General features: G+C 41.4%; 2 protein-coding genes and 1 pseudogene across 4 annotated transcripts in view; 1 reads left to right on the top strand and 2 right to left on the bottom strand.

Moving 5' to 3' along the window:
• The window catches only part of PPP2R5E (protein phosphatase 2 regulatory subunit B'epsilon), a 143,491-nt gene extending 137,000 nt beyond the window's left edge, over window positions 1-6,491 (bottom strand). For 2 of the 3 annotated variants that reach the window (XM_032875239.1, XM_032875240.1), the window contains exons 1-2: window positions 6,385-6,491; window positions 4,044-4,207 (exon numbers count right to left, since the gene is read on the bottom strand). In XM_032875239.1, the coding sequence (XP_032731130.1) occupies window positions 4,044-4,200 (157 nt within the window). In that variant the 5' untranslated portion in view covers window positions 4,201-4,207; window positions 6,385-6,491. The remainder of the gene's footprint in view (window positions 1-4,043; window positions 4,208-6,384) is intronic. The other variant, XM_032875238.1, reaches the window with a different exon arrangement.
• LOC116877984 (loricrin-like) lies at window positions 6,159-6,948 on the top strand. Its single transcript, XM_032875081.1, has 2 exons — window positions 6,159-6,206; window positions 6,318-6,948. Exons 1-2 carry the CDS (start codon window positions 6,178-6,180, stop codon window positions 6,946-6,948), a joined length of 660 nt encoding a protein of 219 aa, XP_032730972.1. The 5' UTR covers window positions 6,159-6,177.
• An 8,440-nt stretch (window positions 6,949-15,388) lies between these two features.
• LOC116878000 lies at window positions 15,389-16,126 on the bottom strand (annotated as a pseudogene).
• Window positions 16,127-25,831: the final 9,705 nt, after the last annotated feature.

Genomic DNA, 25,831 nt, shown 5'->3' with positions numbered 1-25,831 from the left:
GAGGGGGGGATTAATCACCTAACGTAGTAGTACTACTAAGGCTACTACTACTTAGTATTACTATGATGATAATGATGATAAATATGTGTGCGTATATTTCCTAAGTGGTTTTTATTTTTTTTAAGATTTTATCTGTTTATTTGTCAAAGAGAGAACACACAAGCAAGGGGAACGGCAGGCAGAAGGAGAAGCAGGCTCCCCACTGAGCAAGAAGCCCAATGTGGGACTCCATCCCAGGACCCTGGGATCCTGACCCCAGCGGAAGGCAGATGCCTAACTGCTGAGCCACCCAGGCGCCCCTCCCTAAGTGTTTAGTTTAACTGTCCTTAGAGAGATGGATAATTGTCAAAGCTTGCTTCGTGTCATGCCATGTAGGCACAAGGAAAGCATATAAGTCTTTACATAAAGCACTCAAACTTTTACTAATTCCCCTTGAGTAAAAGTCCTTCAAGTTCAAAAACTTTAGGAGTCTCTGGAAACATTTTCAAAAGTATATAAAGACGGAGAAAATTCAAATGTTTCTATTTCATTATAAATTGCTGAGGAAAAGCCAGCTATGTTCACAGAACATGCTAGCATTGCTTTCTGTAGAAAGTAACATGGTTGATATAAATTACAAGACCCTACCTATCAGAAAAGAGCAAAAAAGATGAAAATTTTCCTTTAATTTTGCAAGTGAAGAGACTTTTAAAATGCCAAAGGCCGGGGCGCCTGGGTGGCTCAGGTAGTTGAGTGTCTGCCTTCAGCTCCCAGGATCAGGACCCACATTGGGCTCTCTTGCTCAGCAAGAAGTCTGCTTCTCTCTCTCACTCTCCCTCTGTACTCTGTCTCTCTCCCTCACACAAATAAATAAAGTCTTAAAAAATAATAATAATAATAAATAAAATGCTAATGGCCGTTATTACATACAAGCCAGCCAAATATTATGATGCATATAATAAACATTCTGATAAGGGATACATACAAAACAAATGATCATTAATGAATACCTAATGTTTCAATTTTCAAAAATTACATATTAAAAAGATGAGTTACAAAATAATACAATTTCTGTTTCAAACTCCCCTAAAATTAAAGATTTTAAGGGCATGAATTTGACTTTATTCTTTAATGCAACCCACAAAATTCACCTGCCATTTATATCACACTGCCAAACAAAATTAATTCAAACCTTCCTATTTGGTCAAAGCAATACTACAGAAAATTACATCAGTTACTACCTTTGGCAAGCGAACATAATTTGTTCTGGTTTCTCCTAAGGAAATGGTAAAAAATAAAATAAAGAAATTCCTCCTGTATTTTCTTTATATTCCATAAATTACTTCCTGAAGTGAGAAAACTGCACACAAATAAAATTCAATCCATTGTATGAAAAACAAATGTCATTTAACAAATATATTCTCTGTATAAATCAAGAGCAAGTAAACATTTCTGAAATCTACATCTGACAAATCTACATCTCTGTTATTCTACAGATAGTGAAATCGAATTTATGGAATGCTTTCCAGAATATTTTCCCAGAACACGCTTACTACACCAGAATCACTTTCAGTCTGTCTGGAATTAAGCTGTGGATATATCTAGTACTACATGGTCCTGTTACGCTCCAATTCTCCCACGCTGGCAAAATACACAAGTTCACAAAAATGATATTCCTGGAGAGCAGGGTTCTTGGAAATTTTTCAATATTACCAGACTTCACTTAAAAAAGGGAAAAGGATATACAAATAGCCAGTACGCACATGAAAAGATGTTCAACATCATTCATTAGTCATAAGGGAAATGCAAATCAAAACCACAATGAAATACCACTTCACACACACTATGATGGCTATTATTTAAAAAAAAAAAAAAAAAAAAAAACAAGTGTTGGTGAGGAGGTAGAGAAATTGGAACCCTTGTGCATTGATGGTAAGAATGTAAAATGATACAGCTGCTGCGGAAAACAGTCCAGCAATTCCTTAAAAATTGAAATATATGATCTAGCAATTGCACTTCTGGGCATGTACCCAAAAGAAGTGAAAGCAGGGGCTCAAAGAGACACTTGTACACCCATGTTCACAGCAGCTTTCACAATAACCAAAGGTGGAAATGGGTCCCCAAGTGTTCACTGACAGATGGATAAATAATATATGGTATATACACAAAGCAGAATATTATTCAGGCTTAAAAGGAAGGAAATTCTAACACATGCTACAACATGGATAAACCTTGAGGACATTATGCTAAGGGGAATAATCCAGTCACAAAAAGACCTAGAGAACAAATCCATAAAGACAGAAAGTGGAATGGTGGTTACTTACCAAAGGGCTAAGGGGAGGGGAGAATGGAGAGTTAGTGTTTAATGAATAGAGTTTCAGTTGGGGGGAGATGAAGAAGTTCTGGAGGTGGGTGGTGGTGACAGATGCCCAACAATGTCAGTGTCCCTAACGTCACACTTAATGCATACATAAAAATAGTTAAAATGGTCAACTTTGTTAGGTATATTTTACCATGATTTTTTAAAAAAATGAGATATGGAACAACAAAATCTTAAAATGGGCCAAATTCTTCTCACCCATGCCTTTTCACTACCCACAAAACCAATGAGTGGTCAGTTCAGTTCAAATTTAAATGTTTGCCATGAGCCCCAAGAAATAAATATAACAATAAAGTTTAAAATTCTTTTTAAACCTAAAAAAGTTTAATCGTCTTCCTCAAAATAAAGCCCTTTGCCAAACAGACATGCTAATAGCTCTTATATGTCTAGTTCCGATTAAAAAAGTTACCAAGGAATCCATACGCCTCTCACCTTTGTATTTCAAGCTTTATCCTCAGAGTTTTTCCTTCATTTGTTTTCTGAAGCCTCACAAAGACTTTTTCATTTTTACCAGCAAAACCTTTAGCTAAAATTTTCTCCCCCACAAACTCATAAGGGCTCATCTCTACAAACTAGTACATGTTATCATTTTTACAGTAATCAGAATTCATTTAGTTTCCATCAATTTCAAGTATATATCTCAGAATCTCATTTGTGACTCTAACTCCCAAAAAACAAAAAAAAAAAAAAAAAAAGTTCACATGGGGAAAAACAGAAGCCTGAAATATCCTAGGCTAAATTTTGAGGATCTTTTCTAGTCAAACTCCAGTTCTTCTTACAATACCTTCTAATTTGACAAACTGTTTCAGAAGTAAATGTTCATTAATGAATCAGGTTTTCTGGTTTCCTCTGAGCTACAAAAGTGTACTGCTTTGTTCATGTTCCCTTTGTCCTCACTCTTAAGTGTTCAGCAGATAAAAATCTTGGGGCGCCTCGGTGGCAAATTTCAAAGGCAGATTCTAACAGTTTCCATGCTATAACCACTACATTCTGATATATTTCAACTGTGTTTGTTCATAAACATAAAGCAAACAAATGAAAATTAAAAGGAACAAGAAGTGTCCACATATACTCAAAGGCTGAAAGGCCCAATTTAGAAAAAGCAAATCTCATATTAAAAACTTGTCCTTAATTCATTCCAAAGTAAAGACAAAAGTAGGATTAAACGAGTATGATCATGTTTTCTACATGTATTATCTGAAAACGCAATTACGACCATTTTTTATTTTTAAAAATGAATTCTTTCAAACACCACTTTCTGTATGTAAGTTAATGGTATCATCTCCTCTCCTAAGTCTACTTCCTGTGACTAAAATTGTACAATTTGTAGCTGTTATCACATATGATGTATATATCTAAATGTCAAGGAAAAATGAAAAACACACACCCAGGCATCTTAAAGTTTCTCTGGCATTCAGTTTTTCTCTTTATCAACGTGAGAGAGGGTCCTGATAACAGGTTTCTTTTCATTTGTCCACAGCTATTTATATTAAATTGAGCCCTTTAAAAAGCAAAGTGGGTCTATCTGCCCACAGAGCAGTAACTTGAACATGTCCGAAATCTCCCCTCCCTTCAATTTGCCACACAGAACTTTGACAAATATGGAATTCTGCAAAAAGAAGATTAAATACAGATATATAAAGATCAACTGGAAAAGAATTCATCACCTGGTCATGAGCCTTACCTTTTAGCAGCGGCAGAGGTGTTAACTCAATAGGCTTGCCTTGAGACCTAAACTGTGAGGAACTTTGCGACCTCTTCTGTCTGGCTTTTCTGACGGACTTCCGAGAAAATCCGTCTACTTTATCCACTGATGGAGGAGTAGATGGTGCTGAGGACATATCCCTACTGAAGAGAAAGAGGTATCATAAACATATTCCCAAGGTGGAAGCATATGCGTGAATTACACAAATTCGAAAATTCCCATAAACAATATGCATGAAAACTGGAATGTGTGATGAAGAAAGCAAATTAAATCAATTAAGAAAAGTCATACATTCAATGGGGAAACATGAAAATTTGATGATAAACAGAAGGAATTTAAGTACCATATAAGCAATACTGAAGTTCTAATGCACGGGCTGCTCCCATTCTGATAAGCATTAAAGAAGTTCACTGACACTTGAAGAAGTCTTCTAAGTCATCTACTCATTTTCTATCTGCACAGCTCTTCTCATCTTGAGATTCCTGAAGTAATTGTGGAGCTATTTTGCCACTGGAAAACTTCCATCGATACATTTTCCCAAGATATTTAATATTATAAATGGGCTCTGCAGTTAAAACCTTTATTGTACTTCAAGAATCTACACCATGTATCACAGCAAGGTGAAATTTACAAGTACTGAAACTATCTAGGCATGACTTTTAATGCAATGTGTTGTGTTAGCTATGATAAACTATACCGCACCAGAAATGAGGACAGGTTAGATTACTTTAAACAGAACACATAAAAGGCATAATTAGAAGCATTTCAAAGAAGTCTTCTTTTTGAATGAAGCCATCTTAAGTTATTAAAGCTTAATAAACAAAATTCTGATGAAATCGTGCACCAAAGTTGAAAACATAAATTCACACCCTACTTTGACAACCAAGTTGAATTCCCTTTAAGTTCATCATCAGATATTAATTTTCATTCCATCAAGCTGAAAGAACAGTTCTTTTAGATTTTTTTAACCTTCTCAAATTATTAAAATGAAGGCTAGTTCCTAAAAGTAACAAGACTTAAGCTCAATTTCATTCTCCAATTTAAACATATGCCACCATTTCCATGGCACTGAGGCTCCATGCAAGATTAATGGCAGACTTGAATAAAAATAATGCATATGGGGGAAATACCAAAATGCAATTACTCACCTGTCTCTAACCTCTAAATTAAAAGGTAAGGGAGTTTCTTCCTGAACATGCAAGAATAAAAAGTTATCTGGATTATCCGGATTCCGACAAAGTAAAAAAAATAACAAAAATTTGTTAAACAAAACCCAGGATCTTGAGGTTTGGAATTTTGAAGTCTTGTTTGATTCTCTTTTTAAAAAAAAAAAAAAAAAAAAAGGTTTTAGAAAGCTACCTAATTTAGCCTTAAATAAAATGTGACAGATTCAAAATGGAATTGAAAACTATGAATGACTATGATAGAAGTAAGATCAGTTAAAATTTTTCACAAAGACTGCATCAGCAAGAAGCTCCACATCTCATCTGTATGTTGTAAATTTAGGGGCAGCCTTTCCAATGTGGTATGTGAATTATTTAGATTTCATTTAACCCAAACAACGCCAGATTTCGGTAAATCCTGTTCCTCCATCACTCTTTTTGTCTTTTCTTTATTCCTCATCTCCCATCTCTAAAGTTGATTTATTGCTGGCATTTTTTTTTTTTAAAAAAACGCATTTGCCCCTTCTGCCCGCGGCCCAGAATAAACGTCAAGGATCTCAACCCTAAAGCGCTGCAGAACTGAACTTGCAGTAGCAGTGGGTCCGTGCAAAGCCCGGAGAAACAGGTTTCGCCCTGGACCAGGACGCCAGAAGCTTTATCATCGTCTAAGCAGCGGGCACGGGGCATTTCCAAGGTTCAGGATAATCCAAGGGGGGGTGCTGGGGTGGAGGAGAAAGACAGGGAAGGGGTTGGTCTGTAGGGATGCTGACATACTCCCTTTGCTACCCCCCCACCCCGCCCCAAGCCCTGGAGAAGATAAGCTGTTACAGAATCCTCCTCACTACATCAATCCCCCCCGCCGGCCTCCCCCCGCCCCCCGTCAGTGGATAAAGGGGGGACAAGAATATGCCTCCAAAGCCGGAAGGTGGGGGGGGGGAGAGGCAGAGTAAATGGGCGGCATCGTCAGAAGCCTTTGCAGGTAAATCAGACAAGTGGGACGGGCGCTCCCTCTCCCACACCCCACCCCACCCCACCCCACCGCACCGCTGGCCTGCCCCGGCCAGGCCTTCCCGAAGCCGGTGTTCTGCAGGTTCCTGAGGAAGACCTGGAAGAGGAAAGGAAGCGGGCGAGCCGAGGTGCTGGAGAGACGAAGTTACCTTGAAGCTTCTGGGGAAGAATCCGAAGATGATCTGTGGTTTCGAGGGGAGACCGGTGTGAGGGCCGCAGCGGGGGCGGGTGGCGGGACCGGGACGTGCGGGGGGAGGTCCGGGCAGCTGCAGGGAGCCCGGGGCGACGGCTGTCCGGCGCGGCGTCCCTCCGGTTCCGCGGCGGCGGCGCCTCTAGGCCTCACGGCCGGACCTGAACCTCAGCGCTCCGGCGGTGGCGACGGCGGCGGCAGCCTCACGATCCTCCCCCGCGGGCCCGTCCCATCAAATCGGCACCGACCCCGTTGCGGCTCCGCCGGTGGCTCCTCGCTCACATTCCCGGCGGGCGGCGCCTCTGCTCGTTGCCCCGGACCCGGCGGCGGCGGCGGCGACGTGGGGAGGGGGGGAAGGGAGGGAGGAAGAGTGGATCCGCAGCGGCAGCAGGAGAAGGAAGGAGAAGGAGGAGGAGCCGCTGGAGCTGTAGCTGCCGCTGCCAGAGCCGCCCTTTGGTACCCGCGGTGGGTCCCCGTCAATGCCCCTTTCTCTCTCCTATTGTCAATATCACCGGGCGGCTGAGTCCATGGCACACGCGCAACCGAACCTTCTGGCCAGCAGCGCCCGCCTCCGGCGCCCACTCACTGGAGGCTTCAAACGGGAAGCGAGGCCTCATTGGCCCGCGCCCGCCTTCACTCCCATGCCAGCAGGTTCGTCTGAGAGCCGATCAGGGATTGGCGGCGGGGGGGCGGAGAAACAGGAGGGTGGGAAGAGACAAGGCCGAGGATTGGGCTGAGGCGAGAAGGACCCGGATGCAGCCGCGATCTCCGGCCGCGCTGCTGCAGCTTCCGCCAGGCGGGTGGGTAGGCTGTAGTACGGGAGCACTGCAGCCCGTAGGCCTTTGAGGAGATCCTGAAACCCGGGAGGTGTGCGACTGATAGATCAGTGGGATAGCTGGGTTTCCACGCAATGCGGCTTCTCTGGGCGGCGGTTGTCTTCAGCGAGAAGATTCCAAGGGCAAGGGTCGGCTAAGGGTGGGCCTTGGATACGCCCCCTTCAGCAGCTAGGCTGGCCCTTCTGGGCTTGAGGAGCCCAAACTCGGGACGGGTACCAGCGCTGAAATAAGCTCAGAAAGAAAGAAGATGTCCCGCCCGCACCTGTGCACCACTGTGTCAATGGGCCCCTTGCAGCACGCCCTGAAACCCCCAGCAGTCGCTCTCCCCTGAACCTTGTGGGAGTCCTGGCACCGAAATCTGAACCTCTGGGCCTGGGCCAAGGGTTGTGTATCGCTTCGAATTCTAATTTACCTCGTCTCCGTTTCCCTAAACCTCTCTTTGAGTATCAGCTCCCTGAAGCTCCTGCAAGCCTTGATAGCGGCTAGCCCAGTGTATCTCATGCAGGGGGGATCGCTGTCCCTGTGCTCTGCAATCATTTATCCGGATCAGCTACGTGGGCCCTCCTGCTGCACAGAGCTCAAGGAAACCCAGCTCCAGACTGCACGAGCTTGTGAGATTTTAATTGGCAAACCGAATCCGAAAGAGTTTATGGAGAAAACTTCACTCAACTCTAGCTAGACAAGTAATAAAATACTTAGGGATGTGTTTACGTGCTTGGTGAGCCCAAACCCAAATGGTGCAATTCCAGATAATGTTATTGGGGCTCTTCGTTCCATTTGAATGCACGCCGAGCACATCTTTTTGGGGGGTTGGGAGGGGTGGGCTTGAGGCAGGAAGAAACAAATTCTTAATGGTAACTACAAATGACAGATCACCAGTTGCTAAAAACTTGGAAGACGAAAAATATTTTCTAACATTTATAAACCCTGTTAATATTTTGATGTACTTCCCTCCAGTGTTTTTTTTTCCTTTAATTTTGTATGTTTTGTTCTGTAGCCTAGTTTTTCCCCCTCAGCGTTTTATCATGTTTTCTATACAGTTAAGAAATAAGACTATGTACCATATGTACAAGTAACAACAACAGCAACAAAATGCATTTCTTGTTTGTTTTAACAGTGAGGTGTTGCAAATTTTTATTCACACTCCCGTAAATGGATCTTGAGTGAAAAATAAAATTGTGTGCCATGAAAGATTTTTTTTTTAAATCCGTCTTGAACAAATGAGAAACAGGAAAAGATCGCTTTCTTAGGTAGAAGTGGTTTCCTCCTACTGAATCCAGATGATTGGCCACTGTATAGATAGTACCCATTTTTGCCCTGCAAAGTTCATCACTAGGCCTTATAAAAGTGGCTTTCCTTGCACTTTACACCATTCTCCTTCCTTGCATCTCGGTTTCATATGCCAATCTCCGTGAAAAGTTCAGGGTCCCAGCCATGCAGAACTTTTATGCTCAATCTCTGACTGAGGGAAATGCAGAATTAAAACCAAGGAAGATTTTAAAGCCAACTCCATTTCCCTTGGCAACAGTTGGACCGTCAAAGAGTAGTGCACGTTTGAAATGCTCACAGCTGTTGCTTAGAACATTTCACATTTTGCAGAGTTGGGATTTTGCTTGAAAATTGTGGATCTCTATAAAGAATTCATTTCAAAACTCTTTCATTTTCTATAAAATGGCTGAGTAACTGAAATGAGCAGGTCTTTTAAAATGGGAACATCCTTGCCTATGTGAGAAATTGTTCCTTGGACAATATTTTCTAAAGGAGGTCCATGCAAGCCAGGGTTGTCTATGTTCCAGGAATAGTACAAGGCAATCCGTTTGGAAAGCAGAAGAAGAAAATATGGAGACATCTGCTTATGCTTAATTCTAATTGAGAAGTAGTCATTTAGCTCAATTAATATTTTATATACAGAATAAGTGACCCTGTGCTCAGTCCATGGAATCCTCTCTTGACCTAGAACAGCATAGGAGATGTCCTCAAGGAAAACTGGAAGTTACCCATTTCCAGGGGTGGGCAGTGGAAATCCCACCCAGTCAGTCCCGGTCAACAGGTAGTGACTAATTGCAACTTGCTAGGTTCAACTTAGTGGATTTACTGATGGTTTTACCCAGGCTTAATTTAACCTGTAGAAAACAGACAAACACCTTTACCAGGGTCCTTTGCAAATAAACCACAGGAAAACAAACACTGCAGAACACTTCTAATACTAGATCTTTGACAGCCACATTTCAAAGTTAAAATAACAATCTAATCTAACCAAATTTCTAAAAAAAAAATATCAAATTCATCAATGAGATTACTTGAATGAGGATTTATATCCACTCTCATTGACAATGTCTTTTACCATAAGCATATATTGTGACTGAATCATAAATGAAAGCTTGTACTTTATAAGCAAATATACATATCTTTGGTTAGAAATTGCTTCCAAAAAATATACTGATGGGAATAAATGATCAAAAAAGTTTAGAGACTTGTTACTCTGGTTAATACAAAAAAAAAAAGAAATACCTTTCAGTCATCTGGGAAGCCATTATCGAGTGACAAAATACTGTTCATTACTATCAGATGAAAGCGCTCACTTCCCAGATACCAAGGCTGAGCTTATCATGGATCTACTGAGACTATCAAATGGTGGCTGACTGGTGAACTAAAGAAGCGTCAGATAATAAGCAGAAACATCATCAAACCAATTCTTAGCCACCAGAGGAGGAAAAGATCTGCACTGACAAGACATCACAGAGGTGGACGAGCCCAGTGTTTGTGTTGGGGAAGTGGAGTTTGGGCTGACAGGGAAGAAAGATGAAAAAGCCTGAGGCAAGAGCTGCTCTCTGGAAAAAACAAGAAAATTACACAGCTAGTGTAGACACGGGACTGTGCTGTTATATTTCTCTGAGCCACATTTATCTACACTGGCAACACCCTGAGCAGTGACATTTTCCTGGGTCACAATTTAAGTTTTGTTTTGTTTTATTTTTTTAGAGAGGGAGAGAGAGCATAAACAGGAGGGGCAAAGGGAGAATGAGAGAAAATTTCAAGCAGACTCCACAGTGGACAGAGAAGCCAATATGGGGCTCGATCCCACAACCCCAAGATCATGACTTAAACTGAAACCAAGAGTCGGCACTTAACCAACTGTGCCGCCCGGCACCCCACTTAGGTCACACTGTAAATAGTACAGTCGTGTTTTCAGATGCGCTTCTGGGTGATAGGTTATTCATGGCTTTCCATGTGATTAATGTGTATAATCATGGCTTGAGATTGAAAACATTTAGGTACTCCAGTTTCCTATCTAGCAGTGAGAGACCCTAGGTCACTGATGGATCAAGACAATGGGGAAAGAGAAAAGATGGGGAAAGAGAAAGTCAGCTTCAAGTGCACTTTGGTTCGCACGGGATAAAACAAAATAACATACCACAAACAACAATTTTGCTTTTAAGACAGTTAAATTACAAAATTAAATGAACTAAAGCTATAACTAATTATAAGCACAATGCTGATTACACAGACTCTGGAATCAGATTTACCTGAGGTGGAATCCCAGCTCACACAGTCAGGAGCTGGGGCAAATTATTCACTTGTCACATCCTGGGTTTCCTGGCGTGTAAATGAACAGACTCATACTTCCTAACTCCTGGGGCAGTCATCAGATTTTCATGAGGTTATGCATTTACTACATGACACATGTCTGCACGTGTTCACTGCTCAACAAACACTAGTTATGACCATAATCATCCACTTTGTTTGTATTTTAATAGTTGCTATCCATCTAGAAACTTCTAGAAAGTTTTTTTTCCCCTCAAAATTTTATTCTGGCGTGTCCCATTGTGACAGGAAGAAAACAAGAAGCAAGGAAACCAGGCATGCCTTTCAATCCACTTCCATGCTAAATCATAGACTGTGAAAGCATTCATTAGCAATAACAAGAATTTGCATCTTACAATATCCATATACTTCTAAAAGTGAAAAAATGGTCGTTTGACTTAACATCCTTTCAGAGCTTTATCTTCTTTCCTAATTGGCATTCCTTTAAAAGAGGCTCAAACTATTTTTGCTCTAAACTTAGCTATTTCTCTTCCTCTCTGTAACCTGAAGAATGGCACTAGGAACAAGGTCCTGATTTCTGTCCTAGCCCCGCCCTTAGTAATAGCCTAGACTTGATGTGGTAGATATCTGCTTCCCGTCCACCACTGCCTTTCCTTGGAGGACCACACCACTTCCCTCATGTGATCCTGGTGGACAGGTAATAACCACGCTGCTAATGTCTTTCCTCCCTGCAGAGAGGTAAGTACAGGACCCAAGGAGATCAAATCCAAGATTTCCTCTCTGAATGTTGGGAGAGGGATACCTTTCTTCCTCTTGGAACAAAAAACCGTAGAAAGGATGTAAATTAGAGCTACATGTCACCATTATCCTCTTCTTCCTCCATCTTAGAGGAATCCAATATGGTAGAGGTAACTTTGGAAAATGCCAGGTTTTAACAACACAATTGGAACTGCTGGATCCAGTTCTGTTTGAAGGTAGTTTCAATTATATGAGCCCGTAAATTCCCTTTTTTGTTTAAGCTACTTTGGAGTTGAGGTTCTATAACATATGCCCAAAAGAATCCTGGCTTTTAAGGCACAGGCAAGTCACTTAACCTCACCAAGCCTCACCTTAGACCCTGGATCTGGGGTTTTCTAGGAGTTGCACTAAATGAAATATTTAGACGAAATCTGATCTTAAGCATGAAAAGCAACCATTTAAAGTGACCCTGCCAAGAATTCTTTCTTAATGTAATTCCTCAAGTCTAATTTGTTTGTTGGCTTTTATTTTTAAGACTCGAAGCAGATATTCTTAAGAATTATACTTTAGGGATGCCTGGGTGGGTCAGTTGGTTAAGCGTCTGCCTTCAACCCAGGTCATGATCCCAAAGTCCTGGAATTGAGCCCTGCATCAGGCTCCTTGCTCAGCAGGCAGCCTGTTTCTCCCCCTGCCTGCTGCTCCTCCTGCTTGTGCTCTCTCTCTGACAGATAAATAAAATCTTAAAAAAAAAAAAGAATTATACTTTTAGAATTAAGTGCCCCTAAAATACACCTGCATGAGAAGAAACAGTACAGTGATCTACCAAACATGAAAATGAACTTTCTTATTAGCAAACTACTGCTTTTCAATAGTTTGTTTTACTGCATCCCTTAAAACAGCAAGGCCAGGGGTGCCTGGGTGGCTCAGTCATTAAGAGTCTGCCTTCTGCTCAGGTCATGATCCCAGGGTCCTGGGATAGAGTCCCACACCAGGCTCCCTGCTCTGCGGGAACCCTGCTTCTCCTCCCACTCCCCCTGCTTGTGTTCCCTCTCTCGCTGTGTCTCTCTCTGTCAAATAAATAAATAAAATCTTAAAAAAAAAAAAAAGACAAACACCAAGGCCAGATTTCAGGAAATGCAGCCTATGGTTGAATGTTGCATCTAGAGTTCCATTGCTCTATTGAAGAAAGAAAACATTATTTTAAAGGTATCAATAGAGTAAAGCCTATGAACATAGGGTAAATTTCTGCTAAAATGTTCTAAAAGGGCAAGACAACCAAAGAACGTGAAAACTTAAATCTGAGCGCACTGTTATTAAAACAAAATAAACCAATAAGGACAACATATACAATCTTCTATGGTACTGGCGATAATAACTAGAAACATGTATAGCAATTTCAGTTCCCTTTCATATGCACTATTTAATTGGAACCTTAATGCTGTAGATACATAGTATTTCATTTTTAGGATTTATTTATTTATTTGAGAGAGAGAGAAAGAAAGCCTGCAGGTGAGAGTGAGTCCGGGGGAGGTGCAGAGGGGGAGAGAGAGAATCTCCAGCTGACTCCCCTCTGAGCTGCGAGCCCAATGCAGAGCTCAATCTCATGACCCCTAGATCATGACCTGAGCTGAAATTAAGGGTCAGACGCTCTGAGCCAACTGAGCCACACAGGTGCCCCTGTAGATACATAGTATTTCTAATTTATAAATAAAAAACATGAGGATCAGAGAAGTTATCCAGTGTCATATGACTAGTAACTCGTAAAACCACAGTTTGAACCCAGATCTTCCAAGGTCCAGGTTTTTGTTGTTGTTGTTTTTTAAGATTTTATCTATTTGGGGTGCCTGGGTGGCTCAGTGGGTTAAAGCCTCTGCCTTTGGCTCAGGTCATGATCCCAGGATCCTGGGATCGAGCCCCGCATCGGGCTCTCTGCTCGGCAGGGAGCCTGCTTCCTCCTCTCTCTCTGCCTGCCTCTCTGCCTACTTGCGATCTCTGTCTGTCAAATAAATAAGTAAAATCTTAAAAAAAAAAAAAAAGATTTTAACTATTTATTTGAGAAAAAGAGAGGGAAAGAGAGAGAGAGAAAGCACGAGCAGGGCAGGGGGAGGGGCAAGGGAGAGGAAAAAGCAGACTCCCTGCTGATCAGGGAGCCTAACAGGGGGCTTGATCCCAGGACCCTGAGATCATGACCCGAGCCAAAGGCAGATGTTTAAATGGCTGAGTCACCCAGGCGTCCCATAGACCAGACCTCCTTATGCTGTACCAAGTTGCCTCTGTCTTTAAATCTTTGCTTGCTAACAATATGTCCAAGTGATTGAATATAAAGCTACTCTTTTTTTTAAATTTATTTATTTGACAGAGATCACAAGTAGGCGGAGAGGCAGGCAGAGAGAGAGGAGGAAGCAGGCTCCCTGCCGAGCAGAGAGCCCAATGTGGGGCTCGATCCCAGGACCCTGAGATCATGACCTGAGCCAAAGGCAAAGGCTTAACCCACTGAGCCACCCAGGCGCCCCTAAAGCTACTCTTTTCCCCATCACATAGAAGAGACTAATAAGATACAGAAGTTAAGTGTCTAATAGAAGGTCATAAAGAAAAGAAAGTAGAAATAATGGGCCAAGTCTTCCATCCTCATCAACACATTCTCCCGTTCATTAAACACTATGAGCCAGAAACTATGGCAGACATTTTGTATGTATTCTCCTCGCAATAACCCATTGGTATAGGAACTTTTGTCCCATTTTACAGATGCAAAAAGTAAGACACAGAAAGTTTGGTTTTTTTTCCAACGTCGTACATCTAGTAAGGGGCAGAATCTGGGAAGGAGTTAAGACTAGAAGGCACTGAAATTCTAAACTATCTTACTGCCTGTCCCACTGGAAATCTTCTACACAATCAGGTTTGTATATAGTGCTGTGTTAGCATATATATAAAACGTAAAGGCTTTCCACTCATTTCCCTTGGTATTTGTCTCTCTGCAAAATAACAAAGAACGCCCATCTGTCTTCGTGAGAAGCATACTTTGTTGGTAGAGTGAGGTTACCGTATGGATTCAAGTCAACCTTTTCCAAAAGAGCTTTTTTTTTTTTTAATTTAGATTTAAAGAGCTTTGAAAACAAGGATGATGGCCATAGTCACCTCAAGTATTTGAAACTGTTTTGTTTGATCGTTCTTCTAAGTCAAGAAAGCTTATAGTCTCAGATTTGGAAGGTTAGTGACCCAGTTAACATACCAGTTGGCAACTAGAACAAAGTACTTATGAAAAAGTATTTTTGAAAAAAAGCATTGGGAGAGATTCAGTCAAAGTACAAAATTCTAGCTGTCTTGACCTTCCGAGGGAAAAAAGTTATAATTAACTAGAACTCATGGGTCCCACAGGCTGACTGTGGCAAATGCTCCACGTCAAGAGAAATCCTCATCACGATGGTCAGACATTTCAATAAGCCTTTCAAACACTTAATATAGGAGAACTTTCGTAACCAAAACTTTCATTATTTTATTTAATCATTCTCTCATGCATTCATTCCAAACATTTAAGTCCTTACCTACCCTGGGCCCTGGGGAAATTCAAATCCGAGTAAGACAGAAGTACTATCTCTCTGCTGTATTTATGAGATGTTATGATCAAGGGCTAATTGTTATGAAAGCCCAGAGCCCAGGGTAAAATCCTGTGACCAGGAGGGGAAAATGGAAAAAAAAATCGGGAAAAAGAGGAGATGATATGCAAGCTGAACTTTGTGACACTCAGAACTCCCATTCACTCCTGGCTTGGTACCTGGTTTGTGTTTGTTTGTCTCTTCAGGGTATTCTTTTTTTTTTTTTTTTTTTTAACAGTCTCGAGGTCTTTTATTTTCTTTACATTTATCATGCCATGAATTCACAGGGAGTGGGTTCCAGCAGTTCAGGCTCGTTTCCACTGGTTCTCACGAGCTGTGTTTCTCCCGGTGGAGCAGGCCAGCGCTTCATTGTACCCAAGTACCTTTCTCTTTGGCGTCCTTCTTTTTCTGGTCATTTTCCTTCACACGCTTCAGGAAGCTATCTCAGCTCTTTGAATGTTTAATATGCTCAACACGTACATTAATTCTCTTGGCAAGAACCTTGCCCTTAACTTGTTTGTTTACAACAATGCCAGCAGCATGCTGAGTAACATTGTAGACTCTTCCCGTTTTGCCATGGTAACATTTGTGGAGCACTCCTTTTGAACAGTGCCCATTCCCTTGATGTCCACAATCTCACCTTTCTTGTAGATTCGCATGTATGTGGACAAAGGAACAAGTCCATGTTTTCTAAAAGGCCTGGAGAACATATAATGGGTACCTCCCCTCTTTCCCTTTGTGTTGGTCATTTTGGACAGTTACTGGAAGATGGCGGTTCCGGCCGAAAGGAAGCCAGGGTATTCTTTATTATGGGCCAGGAATTATCCAAAGTGAGTCACATAGATTATTTTTATTTAATTCATAAGTGTTCAGCCAATTTAGATTCTTCCTTCCATCCCTTCTGACCTTCCCCGTACACCTCCAGGTCCGAGTCAGAAAGTAGGATATCCCTCTTCCTTCTCTAAGTGCTGGGATATTTGGGAACAGGCATGGTGTTCTTTCTCTCTCTCTCTCTCTTTTTTAAGATTTTGTTTGTTTGTTTGTTTGTTTGTTTGTTTATTAGACAGAGAGCATGAGAGCAAGGAGGGTCAAATGGAGAAGCAGTAAGGAGCCTGATGCAGGATTCAATCCTAGGACCTCCGGATCATGACCTGAACCAAAGGCAGTCCCTTAACCAACTGAGCCACCCAGGCGCCCCATGGTTCTCTCTTTAGAGCCAGAGCGCAGGAGACTTACCAGGCACTTATGGGACCTGGTGTAAGCGAAGTAGGGGAATTGTTAGAATGTTGGACAGGGCTGTGCTTCACCTCGGCAAGCAGGGACTTGCAGCAGACCAGCAAGACTCTGGGGTCTTTTTTGTTTCTGTCTCTTGTTGTAATTGTGCTCCAATTTTTTTGTCACACTAAAGAGGGGCTTTCTTTGAGGGCCAGGCCATGTGGTACAAAATGGCAGATCAAGCCCTCCTGTTTGCATTGTCTTGATTCCAGAGAGCAGCCAGGAGTTCAGTTGGGATCCGTGGAAGGGGGTCTTGGCCCAGCTCAGGTCAGGTACCTATGGTAGTCCAGGCAGCTGTGGTCAGGATATCAGTCATGTTGCACAAAATGAATGTTGGGGGCTCTTTGGTATTTCCAGGTGGCTGGGGAAAAGAAAGTAGAGAATGACCCATTGCCCCAAAATAACACACAGTGGTTGTCTATTTATAACACCTTAATTTTTCAAATTAAATTGTTAATAGTAGAATTAATGAACTGAGAATATGAACAATTTTAAGTTTCTTTTTTAAAAGATTTTACTTATTTGAAAGAGGGACAGAAAGTGCGTGCATGCCAGAGCGAAGGAGGAACAGAGGGAGAAAACCTCAAGCAGACTTTGAGCTGAGTGCAAAGCCCCACACAGAGCTCAATCCCACAACCCTGAAATCATGACCTGGGTCAAAACCAAGAGTGGGACGCTTAGCCAACTGAGCCACCCAGGCGCCCCAAATATTTTTATAAGTTCTTGATTGCATTCTGCCACTTTGCCAACATGATTATCCTTTCTCATCCTGTCTAAATTTATAGCCAAAAATTTGAAACCGATTATCACTTTCATCTTTTCAACCACAGAGGTAGAATAGTTAAAATATTTTCCACATATTTGATAGTCATTTATATTTATTTTTCTGCAAATTATCTATTGATGTTCTTTGGTTCTATTATAGTTTTAGTGTTTTTGTGATTTACTTAAATCCATTTTTTATATGTTGAATTTTACATAGAGAAGCATACCATAATTCCTTGGAGATTTCTTTCATTGCTAAGCAAAGTTCTTAAAAAGTCTTTCCCTTAAAAATTCCTCATCCTGAAAATCTTTCAAACAAAGATACTCCTAAGGTTCATCAAGGATATTTATTGCAGAATTTTAATAACAAAAAATAGAAACAACCTAAATATGTATCAGTTGAGGGATAGTAAAATTTTAGCATATTCATGTCATGGAATATTATATAGCCATTAAATATGAGGGAGATGTATATATATATTTGTATGGAGAGGTGTCAATGATATTAAGTGAAAAAAAGCAAGAATTACAGAATTATATGTAAAACAGTACCCTATTTATATTAGGAAAAACATAATATATGAAATTTATAGCTACCTAGACAAGGTAAATATCAAAAATAAGTCTGGAAAGATATACATGGAATTGTGACTGGTGAATTCCTTTCGTCATGGTTTGGAGTTAATGATTAAATTATGTATTTAGATATTGTTTTAACTTTTTAAAAAGATTTACTTATTTATTTTTAGAGATAGAGCACAAGTGGAAGGGCAGAGGGAGAAGGAGAGAGAACCTCAAGCAGGCACCATACTCAGTGCGAGCCCAATGGCAGGCTCAGTCTCACGACCCTGAGATCATGACCTGAGCTGAAACCAAGAGTCAGATGCTTAATGTCCTATACCACTCAGATGCCCTTTGTTTTAATTTTTCATAGGGAATACATATTACCTTTAAACTTTATTTCATGCTGTGTCCAGGTCGCTCAGTCCATTAAGGGTCTGACTTTGGCCTAGTTCATGATCTCACATCCGGAGAGCGAGCCCCTGTGTCAGTGTCTCTGCTCAGTGGGGAGTTTGCCTGCCTCTCCTTCTGCCCCTTCCCCACCTCCTCAAATAAATTAATTAATTAAATATTTTCTTAAAAAACTTTATTTCACAAAACATCTTAGACATACAAATCATTGAGTGAATAATATAACATATAACCATGTACCTACCACACAGCTCTAGAAATAAATACCAGCACAGTGGAAGCCTCTTGTGTAACCTTTTCCATCACATCCCTTCTGTCTCAGAGGTTACCATGCCCCTAAATTAGGTGCTTTCTAGTCCTATGATGTCATACCTTTACTAAATATGTACATATTCTTAAACAGCATGTAATATTTTTGCATATTTTAGGATTGTAAATAATTGGTATTATGTATACAATTGGTGTTATGTGTATAATTGGTATGTTATCTTTTCTAGCTTATTTTTTCACTTAACATGATATGCCTTTTTTTTGAAGATTTTCTTTATTTGAGAGATTTTATTTTATAAAGATTTTATTTATTTAGTTGGGGGGGGAGGGTGAGGGAGAAGCAGACTCCCCACTGAGTAGGGACCCCAATGTGGGGCTCGATCCTAGGACCCCAGGATCATGACCTGAGCCAAAGGCAGACATTTAACTGACTGAGCCCGCCAGGTATGGTGTGCTTTAAATTTAACCATGTTAATACAGATACTTCAGATAATTCCCTTTACCTGTTACAGAGTATTCCATTTACAAATGTTCTGCAGTTTGTTCATCTGGTTTTGTGATGGTAGGTTCCCAGCATTTTACTATTTTGAACAGTGGTGCTATGAGCATTCCTAGGCCCATATCCATGTGTATGGTTCTCAAGTTCGTGTGTGTGTGTGTGTGTGTGTGTATCTAGCAGTAGAATCAGGTCATAGGGTATGTGCTTCACCCTCACAAAATAGGGACAAATTGCTTTCCTCAATGTTTGTACCAATTTACATGCCCAGCAGCAGTGTATCAGAGGTTCTGTCATTCTAAAAACTCCTTAACCCACTCAGAGAGCAGACATTTATCTCTATATATTATCTTCTCATTTTTGTTTTATGTGTCTCTTACAGTATACTCTTTAATTGAGCTTGAATTAATTTTGCTGTAAGTTGTGACATGGGATCTAAAATGACTTCTTTTTTTTTTTTTTTGACAGAGATCACAAGTAGGCAGAGAAGCAGACAGAGAGAGGGAGAGGGGGAAGCAGGCTACCCGCTGAGCAGAGAGCCCGATGCAGGACTCAATCTCAGGACCCTGAGATCATGAGCTGAGCTGAAGGCAGAGGCTTTAACCCACTGAACCACCCAGGTGCCCCATGACTTTTTTTTTAAACAAATAACCAATTTTTCCACCATTGTTCATTGACAAGGCAAATCCTTTTTCATTATACTTTTCAATCTTTCTCTTACTTATTCTCATCTGATGGTTGAATTTCTCATCTGGTTGAATTTCAGTATCATTTTGTAGAGTATCCTAAATAACCTATTGAGATTTTATTGTAATTGCATTAGGCCCATGAATTATTTGGGTCTAAAACTGGCATTCAACAGCTCATACCTCTACTCTCAAAATGAAATAATTGACTCCTCACTGCATAGAATCAAGTATCTTCAGTCTGCTCCCGAAGTCCCCTATTATTTGTATCCATATTTATCTTTCAGGCTCATCACTTCCAGCAGGCCAGTATCTTCCTGGTCCGCTAAGCTTTCCTTACTTTTTTCCTACAAACTTTGTTCATGAAGTTCCCTCCAATCAGGAATGCCAACTCTTGGGGCGCCTGGGGGGACCCAGATGGTTGGGTACCTGCCTTCGGCTCAGGTCATGATCTCCAGGTCCTAGGATCAAGCCCCCACATCGGGCTCCCAGCTCAGTGGGGAGTCTTTAAAAAAAAAAAAAAAAGAATGCCAACCTTTTCTTCCATTCCCTTTGTTGTTTATTTAAAACTTTTCCTTCTTTCAAAGGGCTGCTGGGCTCCTAGCTAGAGTTAGAGTCCTAGACAGGAGTTAGCCCGCCATGTTGCATCGCTATTCAGTCTTCCAGTAAGTCTGTATTTAATATCACCAATTCTATGACTGAGTTAACTAAAATAAGACAACAGGAGATGAGAGGAACTTGCCTGGAGAGAAGTCAGGAAGAACAGTTGCTGGTAAGAGAACTTTTACTCCTGTAAACTTGTAGTGGAGGGAATAGCAGGACAAGTGGAAGAGAGAAGCTGGAGCTGGTGTCTCAACATCCCACCTTACCCTCCTACGACCAGAAAATAGTGGTGAAGCCAGGTAATAGACAAGTCTGGCATCCACACCATCAAAATGCCTTGCATTTGAATAGTGCTTTAGGGTTTGCTAATTTGCACACACATCATCTCATTTAATACTTGCAAAACTTTGAAGTAGGTGACATATCTCCATTTTATCAGTGAGGACCCTGAGGATTAGACCTTAAAAGTCCCCAGCTAGGAACTGGTAGGGCCAGCTCTGTGACTCCAACCTTCCAGTGACCCCACTTCATCACTCATACTCCCTGTTGCTTCCGTATTGACTTCAAAATTTTTCAAATTTTATTTTTAACTGTGGCAAAAAAAAAAAACCCTCACATAATATGAAATTTCCCTCAACCACTTTTAAGTGTATGGTTAATCATGTTAACTATATTGACATCATTCGATAGCAGATCTCTAGAATTTTTCATCTTGTAAAACTGCACTTCTAGGGGTGCCTGGGTGGCTCAGTAGGTTAAAGCCTCTGCCTTCAGCCTGGGTCATGATCCCAGGGTCCTGGGATCGAGCCCCACATTGGGCTCTCTGCTCAGCGGGGAGCCTGCTTCCCCCTCTCTCTCTCTCTACCTGCCTCTCTGCCTACTTGTGATCTCTGTCTGTCAAATAAACAAAATATTTTTTTAAAAACTGCACTTCTATAGCCATTGAACAACAGTTCCCCATTTCTCCCTTTTCCCCAGCCCCTGGCAACCACCATGCCACTTTGTTTCCATGATTTCGATTACTCTAGATATCCCCTATAAGTGGAATCATACAATATTTGCCCTTTGTGACTGGCTTATTTCACTCAGGCTGATCCTTTTGGGATCATGTGTCTGAATTTCCTCTTTTTAAAGGCAGAATAATATTCCCTTGTGTATATATACCACACTTTCCTTATCTGTTCATTTGTCAATGGACACTTGGATTGCTTCTACCTCTTGGCAACTGTGTAATATTGCAATGAACACGGATGTACAAAAGTCTCTTTGAGACCCTGCTTTTGGTTCTCTCCCATATATACCCAGAATGGGATTGACGGATCCTATGATGATTCTGCATTTAATTTTTTGAGGAGCTGTGTTAACTTTTACACAGATAGCCCCATTCTCATAGACTCTTCTACTGCATTATGTTAAGCAGAGCATATCACCTTTCCTCTAATTAAATTGAAAACAGCCATCATGCTCTTATAGAACCATTAAAATATGTTTAAACTTCTTACTTAAGATGCATCACTTACAACTTGGGCAACTGTAGATGCTTTCGTTTCCTCCCAGTCTCAGTGAACACATTCTTCTTCACTTTTACCTCCATCCCACCCTCCACCCCCTAAGTCAGGGGCACTAGATGAGAAGATTCATGATGGAAGGACTGATCTATTTTTGTGCAATTCTGCATCTCAAGTAACTAGCACAGTGACTGGCATATAATAGCATTCAACAAATGGTTAAATGAATTGGAAAGTGAGGGGGCCTTGAAGGCTCGGTCAGTTAAGTTTTTGCCTTCGGCTGGGGTCATGGTCTTAGGGTCCTGGGATAGAGCCCCTTGTCACACTTCCTGCTCTCCCTCTGCCCTTCCCACTCATGCTCTCTGTCTCTCAAATAAATAAATAAATAAATAAAATCTTTAAAAAAGAACTCTATCTGACAAATAAGTTAATAAAACTTAAAAAAAGAATTGTGAGTGAGTGAATAAAAGACTATATTCTGGGTATAGTAAAAAAAAATTGAACTTATCTCCCAAAGTAGATGTTGTCATTTTTAAGAGAGCATAGTTTAGGACTTTTTAAAAAAGATTTTATTTATTTATTTGACAGAGAGAGATACAGGGAGAGAGGAACCACAAGCAGGGGGAGTGGGAGAGGGAGAAGTAGGTTCTCTGCTGAGCAGGGAGCCAGATGCGTGGTTCAATCCCAGGATCCTGGGATCATGACCTGAGCTGAAGGCAGACGCTTAACGACTGAGCCACCCAGACACCCCAGTTTAGCACTTTTTGTTCCAGCAAAGCAGGAAGTAGATCCCATATAGCAAAGAGATATTCAATGACATGAATTTTACCAGAACGAGGATACAATCTCTAGGATAAATTCAGACTAAAGCTCTAATGGTAACACAGGATCATACCAACCATGAGGATTTGGAGAGTTTGGGAAGCCCTTGGAATTCTAAGAATGTCCTGCTGGATTAATAGGACAGAGCTCAAGGTAGAAAAAGCCAAGAGAGGGTGCTAATAGCTCAGGACTGTATTTCTCTTCCCTTCTGCCAGACAGCATGGACCCTGGTTAGAGAGCATTGGCAGCAAAAGCATTGTCACACCAAGTGGCAGATTTCCTCCTGGCCAGCTTGCCGTGTATTAGGCTGACTGGTGCCCTCTAAGGAGGACAGGGGTGTGGGAGCAAAGAGAGGATTAAACCCCTGGGGATAAAAATACATTATATGTTTGTTTAGAAATTTAAAAATTAAATAAAAAAATTAAAAAGAGAGAGAGAGAGGATTAAAGAAACTGAGAGCAGTTATTGTCTTTTAAAGAAAGCAAGGTCTCCTGCTAAAGGCTGCTGGCTATACATCTTTGGACTTGATATACACTCTTATGAAAGGAACTGGAGGAAATGGAATTACAGTGTATCAGCAAAACTTAAATCTAGACTTCACAAAAATCGCATGAATTTTCCAAGGATAGAGAGAGGCCCTGGAACAAATTGTTCAGTAGAAATTATGCTCTGCACATATTTAAAGAATGAATGAATTGTAGCTCTCTTCCATTCAAACGGGAAGATGGAATTCAAGCGAAAAATATCTTCTAATAGGCGTGTCCCCACAAAAAGATAAAAGACAAGGTTAAGTTGCTTGATGATTATGTGAAATCTTTTCCCATTCTCTTAGTCATGAGTTTATTATTTTTTCTAAAGATTTTTTTTTTTTTATTTAAGAGAGAGAGAGAGACAGAAATCCCAAGCTGGGGCAGTGGCAGAGGGCGAGGGAGAAGCAGGATCCCCGCTGAGCAGGGAGCCCAGTGTGGGGCTGGATCCCAGAACCTCGGGATCATAACCGGGGCCAAAGGCAGACTTTCACGGACTGAGCCACCCAGACACCCCTCTTAGTCATGAATTTAAATTCACACTAGCAGATCAATATAGTAAATAGTGGGACCTTTGTTATATATTGCTTAATATAGGAGACAGCATGGTTTCATGGAAAATGCTAAACACAGGTCCAAAGACTTGCGTCTGACACTAGTATCGCTTGGACCACACTGACCTTTCAGAAAATTATCGGTTTTCATTGCCTACGGTGCCAGAAGAATGGTACAAAGCTGATCATGTCACTCCCAGCATAAAATTCTTCATGGGCATCTGTCATTTGTACACAAATTCAGAGCACGTTCGCCTAGTAAATTCCTTATCTCACTCCGACTTACCCAAATAGCTTAATGTCTATCATTTGCCCCTCCAAACATGTCAAGCAGTACTGAATGATATGTAATTTCCTCAGGATAAACCACACTCGTTCATGCTTTCACTGCTTAAACACCCCTCTCCCTTCTTTTATTTGGCTTCTACTCATGCCTAAGTGTCACTACTCCGACTCTCCTCTAGGAACCTCCATGTGTCCCCTTGTTAATACTGCCATAATGATGTCGTATTATAATTAACAATTTGCATGCCTGCCTTCCCGTTAGACTCTTCTCCCACCGCCATAAAAGTAATCTCTTTTTATCATATAAATTCAAACAAAGTGTAGAAAATAAAATGTCCCCTTGAAACCCACTCCCAAAGGCAGTTCTTATTAACACAGAGCAGGAAACCATAAGTTTCCTTTGAATTTTCAGAACATAGCAGTGCCTGGTACATAAGAGGCCTCAATAAACAGAGCTAAACGGGGGTGCCTGGGTGGCTCAGTCGGTTGAGCATCCAACTCTTGGTTTTGGCTAAGGTCATGATCTCATGGGTTGTGGAATTGAGCCCTGCTTTAGGCTCCAGGGTCAGTGGGGAGTCTGCTTGAAGATTCTCTCCCTCTGCCCCTGCCCCTCCCCCTGTACCGTGTACTCTCTTTCTAAAATAAAATAAATCTTGCAGTGCCTGGGAGGCTCTGTTGATTGGGTGTCCAACTCTTGGTTTCAGCTCAGGTCATGGTCTCCAGATCGTGGGATGGAGCCCTGTGTCAGGGCTCCATGCTCTTTGGGGAGTCTGCTTAAGATTCTCTCTCCCTTTCCCATTGCTCCTCTCCCCCTTGCTCTCTTTCTCTAAAACAGATAAATACATCTTTAAAAAATAAAATAAATAAATCTTTAAAAAAAAATAAACAGAGCTAAGTGAATGAATCTGTAAAAAGAAAATGGCATAGCTGGCTATACCAGCCAGCAGTCTGTTGTGGTGATGGAATCATGCAGGATAATGACTATGAAATCTCTTTGAACCCTGGAAAGCATCATGTAAGTCCAAAATCTCGTGACAAGTGACTAAAGACCCTGGGCCTCATTTCGTCTGGCATCTTGGTTTCAATGATGCTGATGCTGATGATAAAAATAAATAATAGCTAACATTCCCTGAGCACTTTTCGTGTCTGAAGTACTGTCCTAAGTGTTTCACCTGTATTAACTCACTTAATTATTATAAGAATCTAAAAGGTGAAGACTATTAATTTAGCCATTTTTTTTTTCAAATGAGGAAACCAAGGTACAGAAGGCTATGTAACTTCCCCTCCAAAACCACCGAGGTAGTGAGTAATACAGTCAGGATTTAACCCAGAGGATCTCGCACCTGGATCCACACTCAGCCCCATCACCGGGCTGCCCATGATATACAACCCTGAGGTCATAACAAGAGCCAGTTACTTCCCATTCCTACAGTGCTTCTTGATCTAGCTTTAGAGTCGGAAGTACCTTAATCTCTGTCGTCCTTTGTTTCCTCACATGTAAAATGGGTATATTAATGGCCCCCATCTCACGAAGTTATTTGTGCGGAGTATCTCCAACTCTGCCTCAGGTAGCCGAGCGAGAAAGGGGATGAAACCCAGACCCTGGAGCCAGGGACCAGTCACACTGCAACAAGAAGTGGGAAAGGAAGACAGGAAGACTGCACTGGTGATCCTAATCTCAGAGGAGCTCAGCATCCCTCCACAAGTGTATTTGCCAGCAGATGAATGCTGAGAACTAGCACTCTAACTCGGGCCTTTTCAGTCAAAGTCTCGGTGGCCAAGGAAGCAGGCTCCCGTGAAGAGAAAGCCAACTCACAAGATGGGACCCTCACTTATTAATTCAGTTCTTTGGCTCTGGTCCGTAGTAATGGCCACAATGGTTGATGGCTACCTATACCTGATAGGACAGGAATGGAAGTGAAACTTTACA

Source organism: Lontra canadensis, unplaced genomic scaffold (assembly GCF_010015895.1).
Source record: "Lontra canadensis isolate GAN:19392208 unplaced genomic scaffold, GSC_riverotter_1.0 scaffold55, whole genome shotgun sequence".
In the NCBI taxonomy this organism is placed as follows: domain Eukaryota; kingdom Metazoa; phylum Chordata; class Mammalia; order Carnivora; family Mustelidae; genus Lontra; species Lontra canadensis.
Note: the sequence above shows the minus strand (reverse complement) of the source record. Positions and strands in the feature narration are given on the sequence as shown.

What these genes read in the sequence shown, in the direction of transcription:
- LOC116877984 (XM_032875081.1), top strand. Translation starts at nt 6,178, where the DNA reads ATGGGCGGCATCGTCAGAAGCCTTTGCAG. An exon ending in ATCGTCAGAAGCCTTTGCAG is followed by an intron (nt 6,207 to 6,317) that starts GTAAATCAGACA and finishes GGTGTTCTGCAG; the next exon opens with GTTCCTGAGGAAGACCTGGA.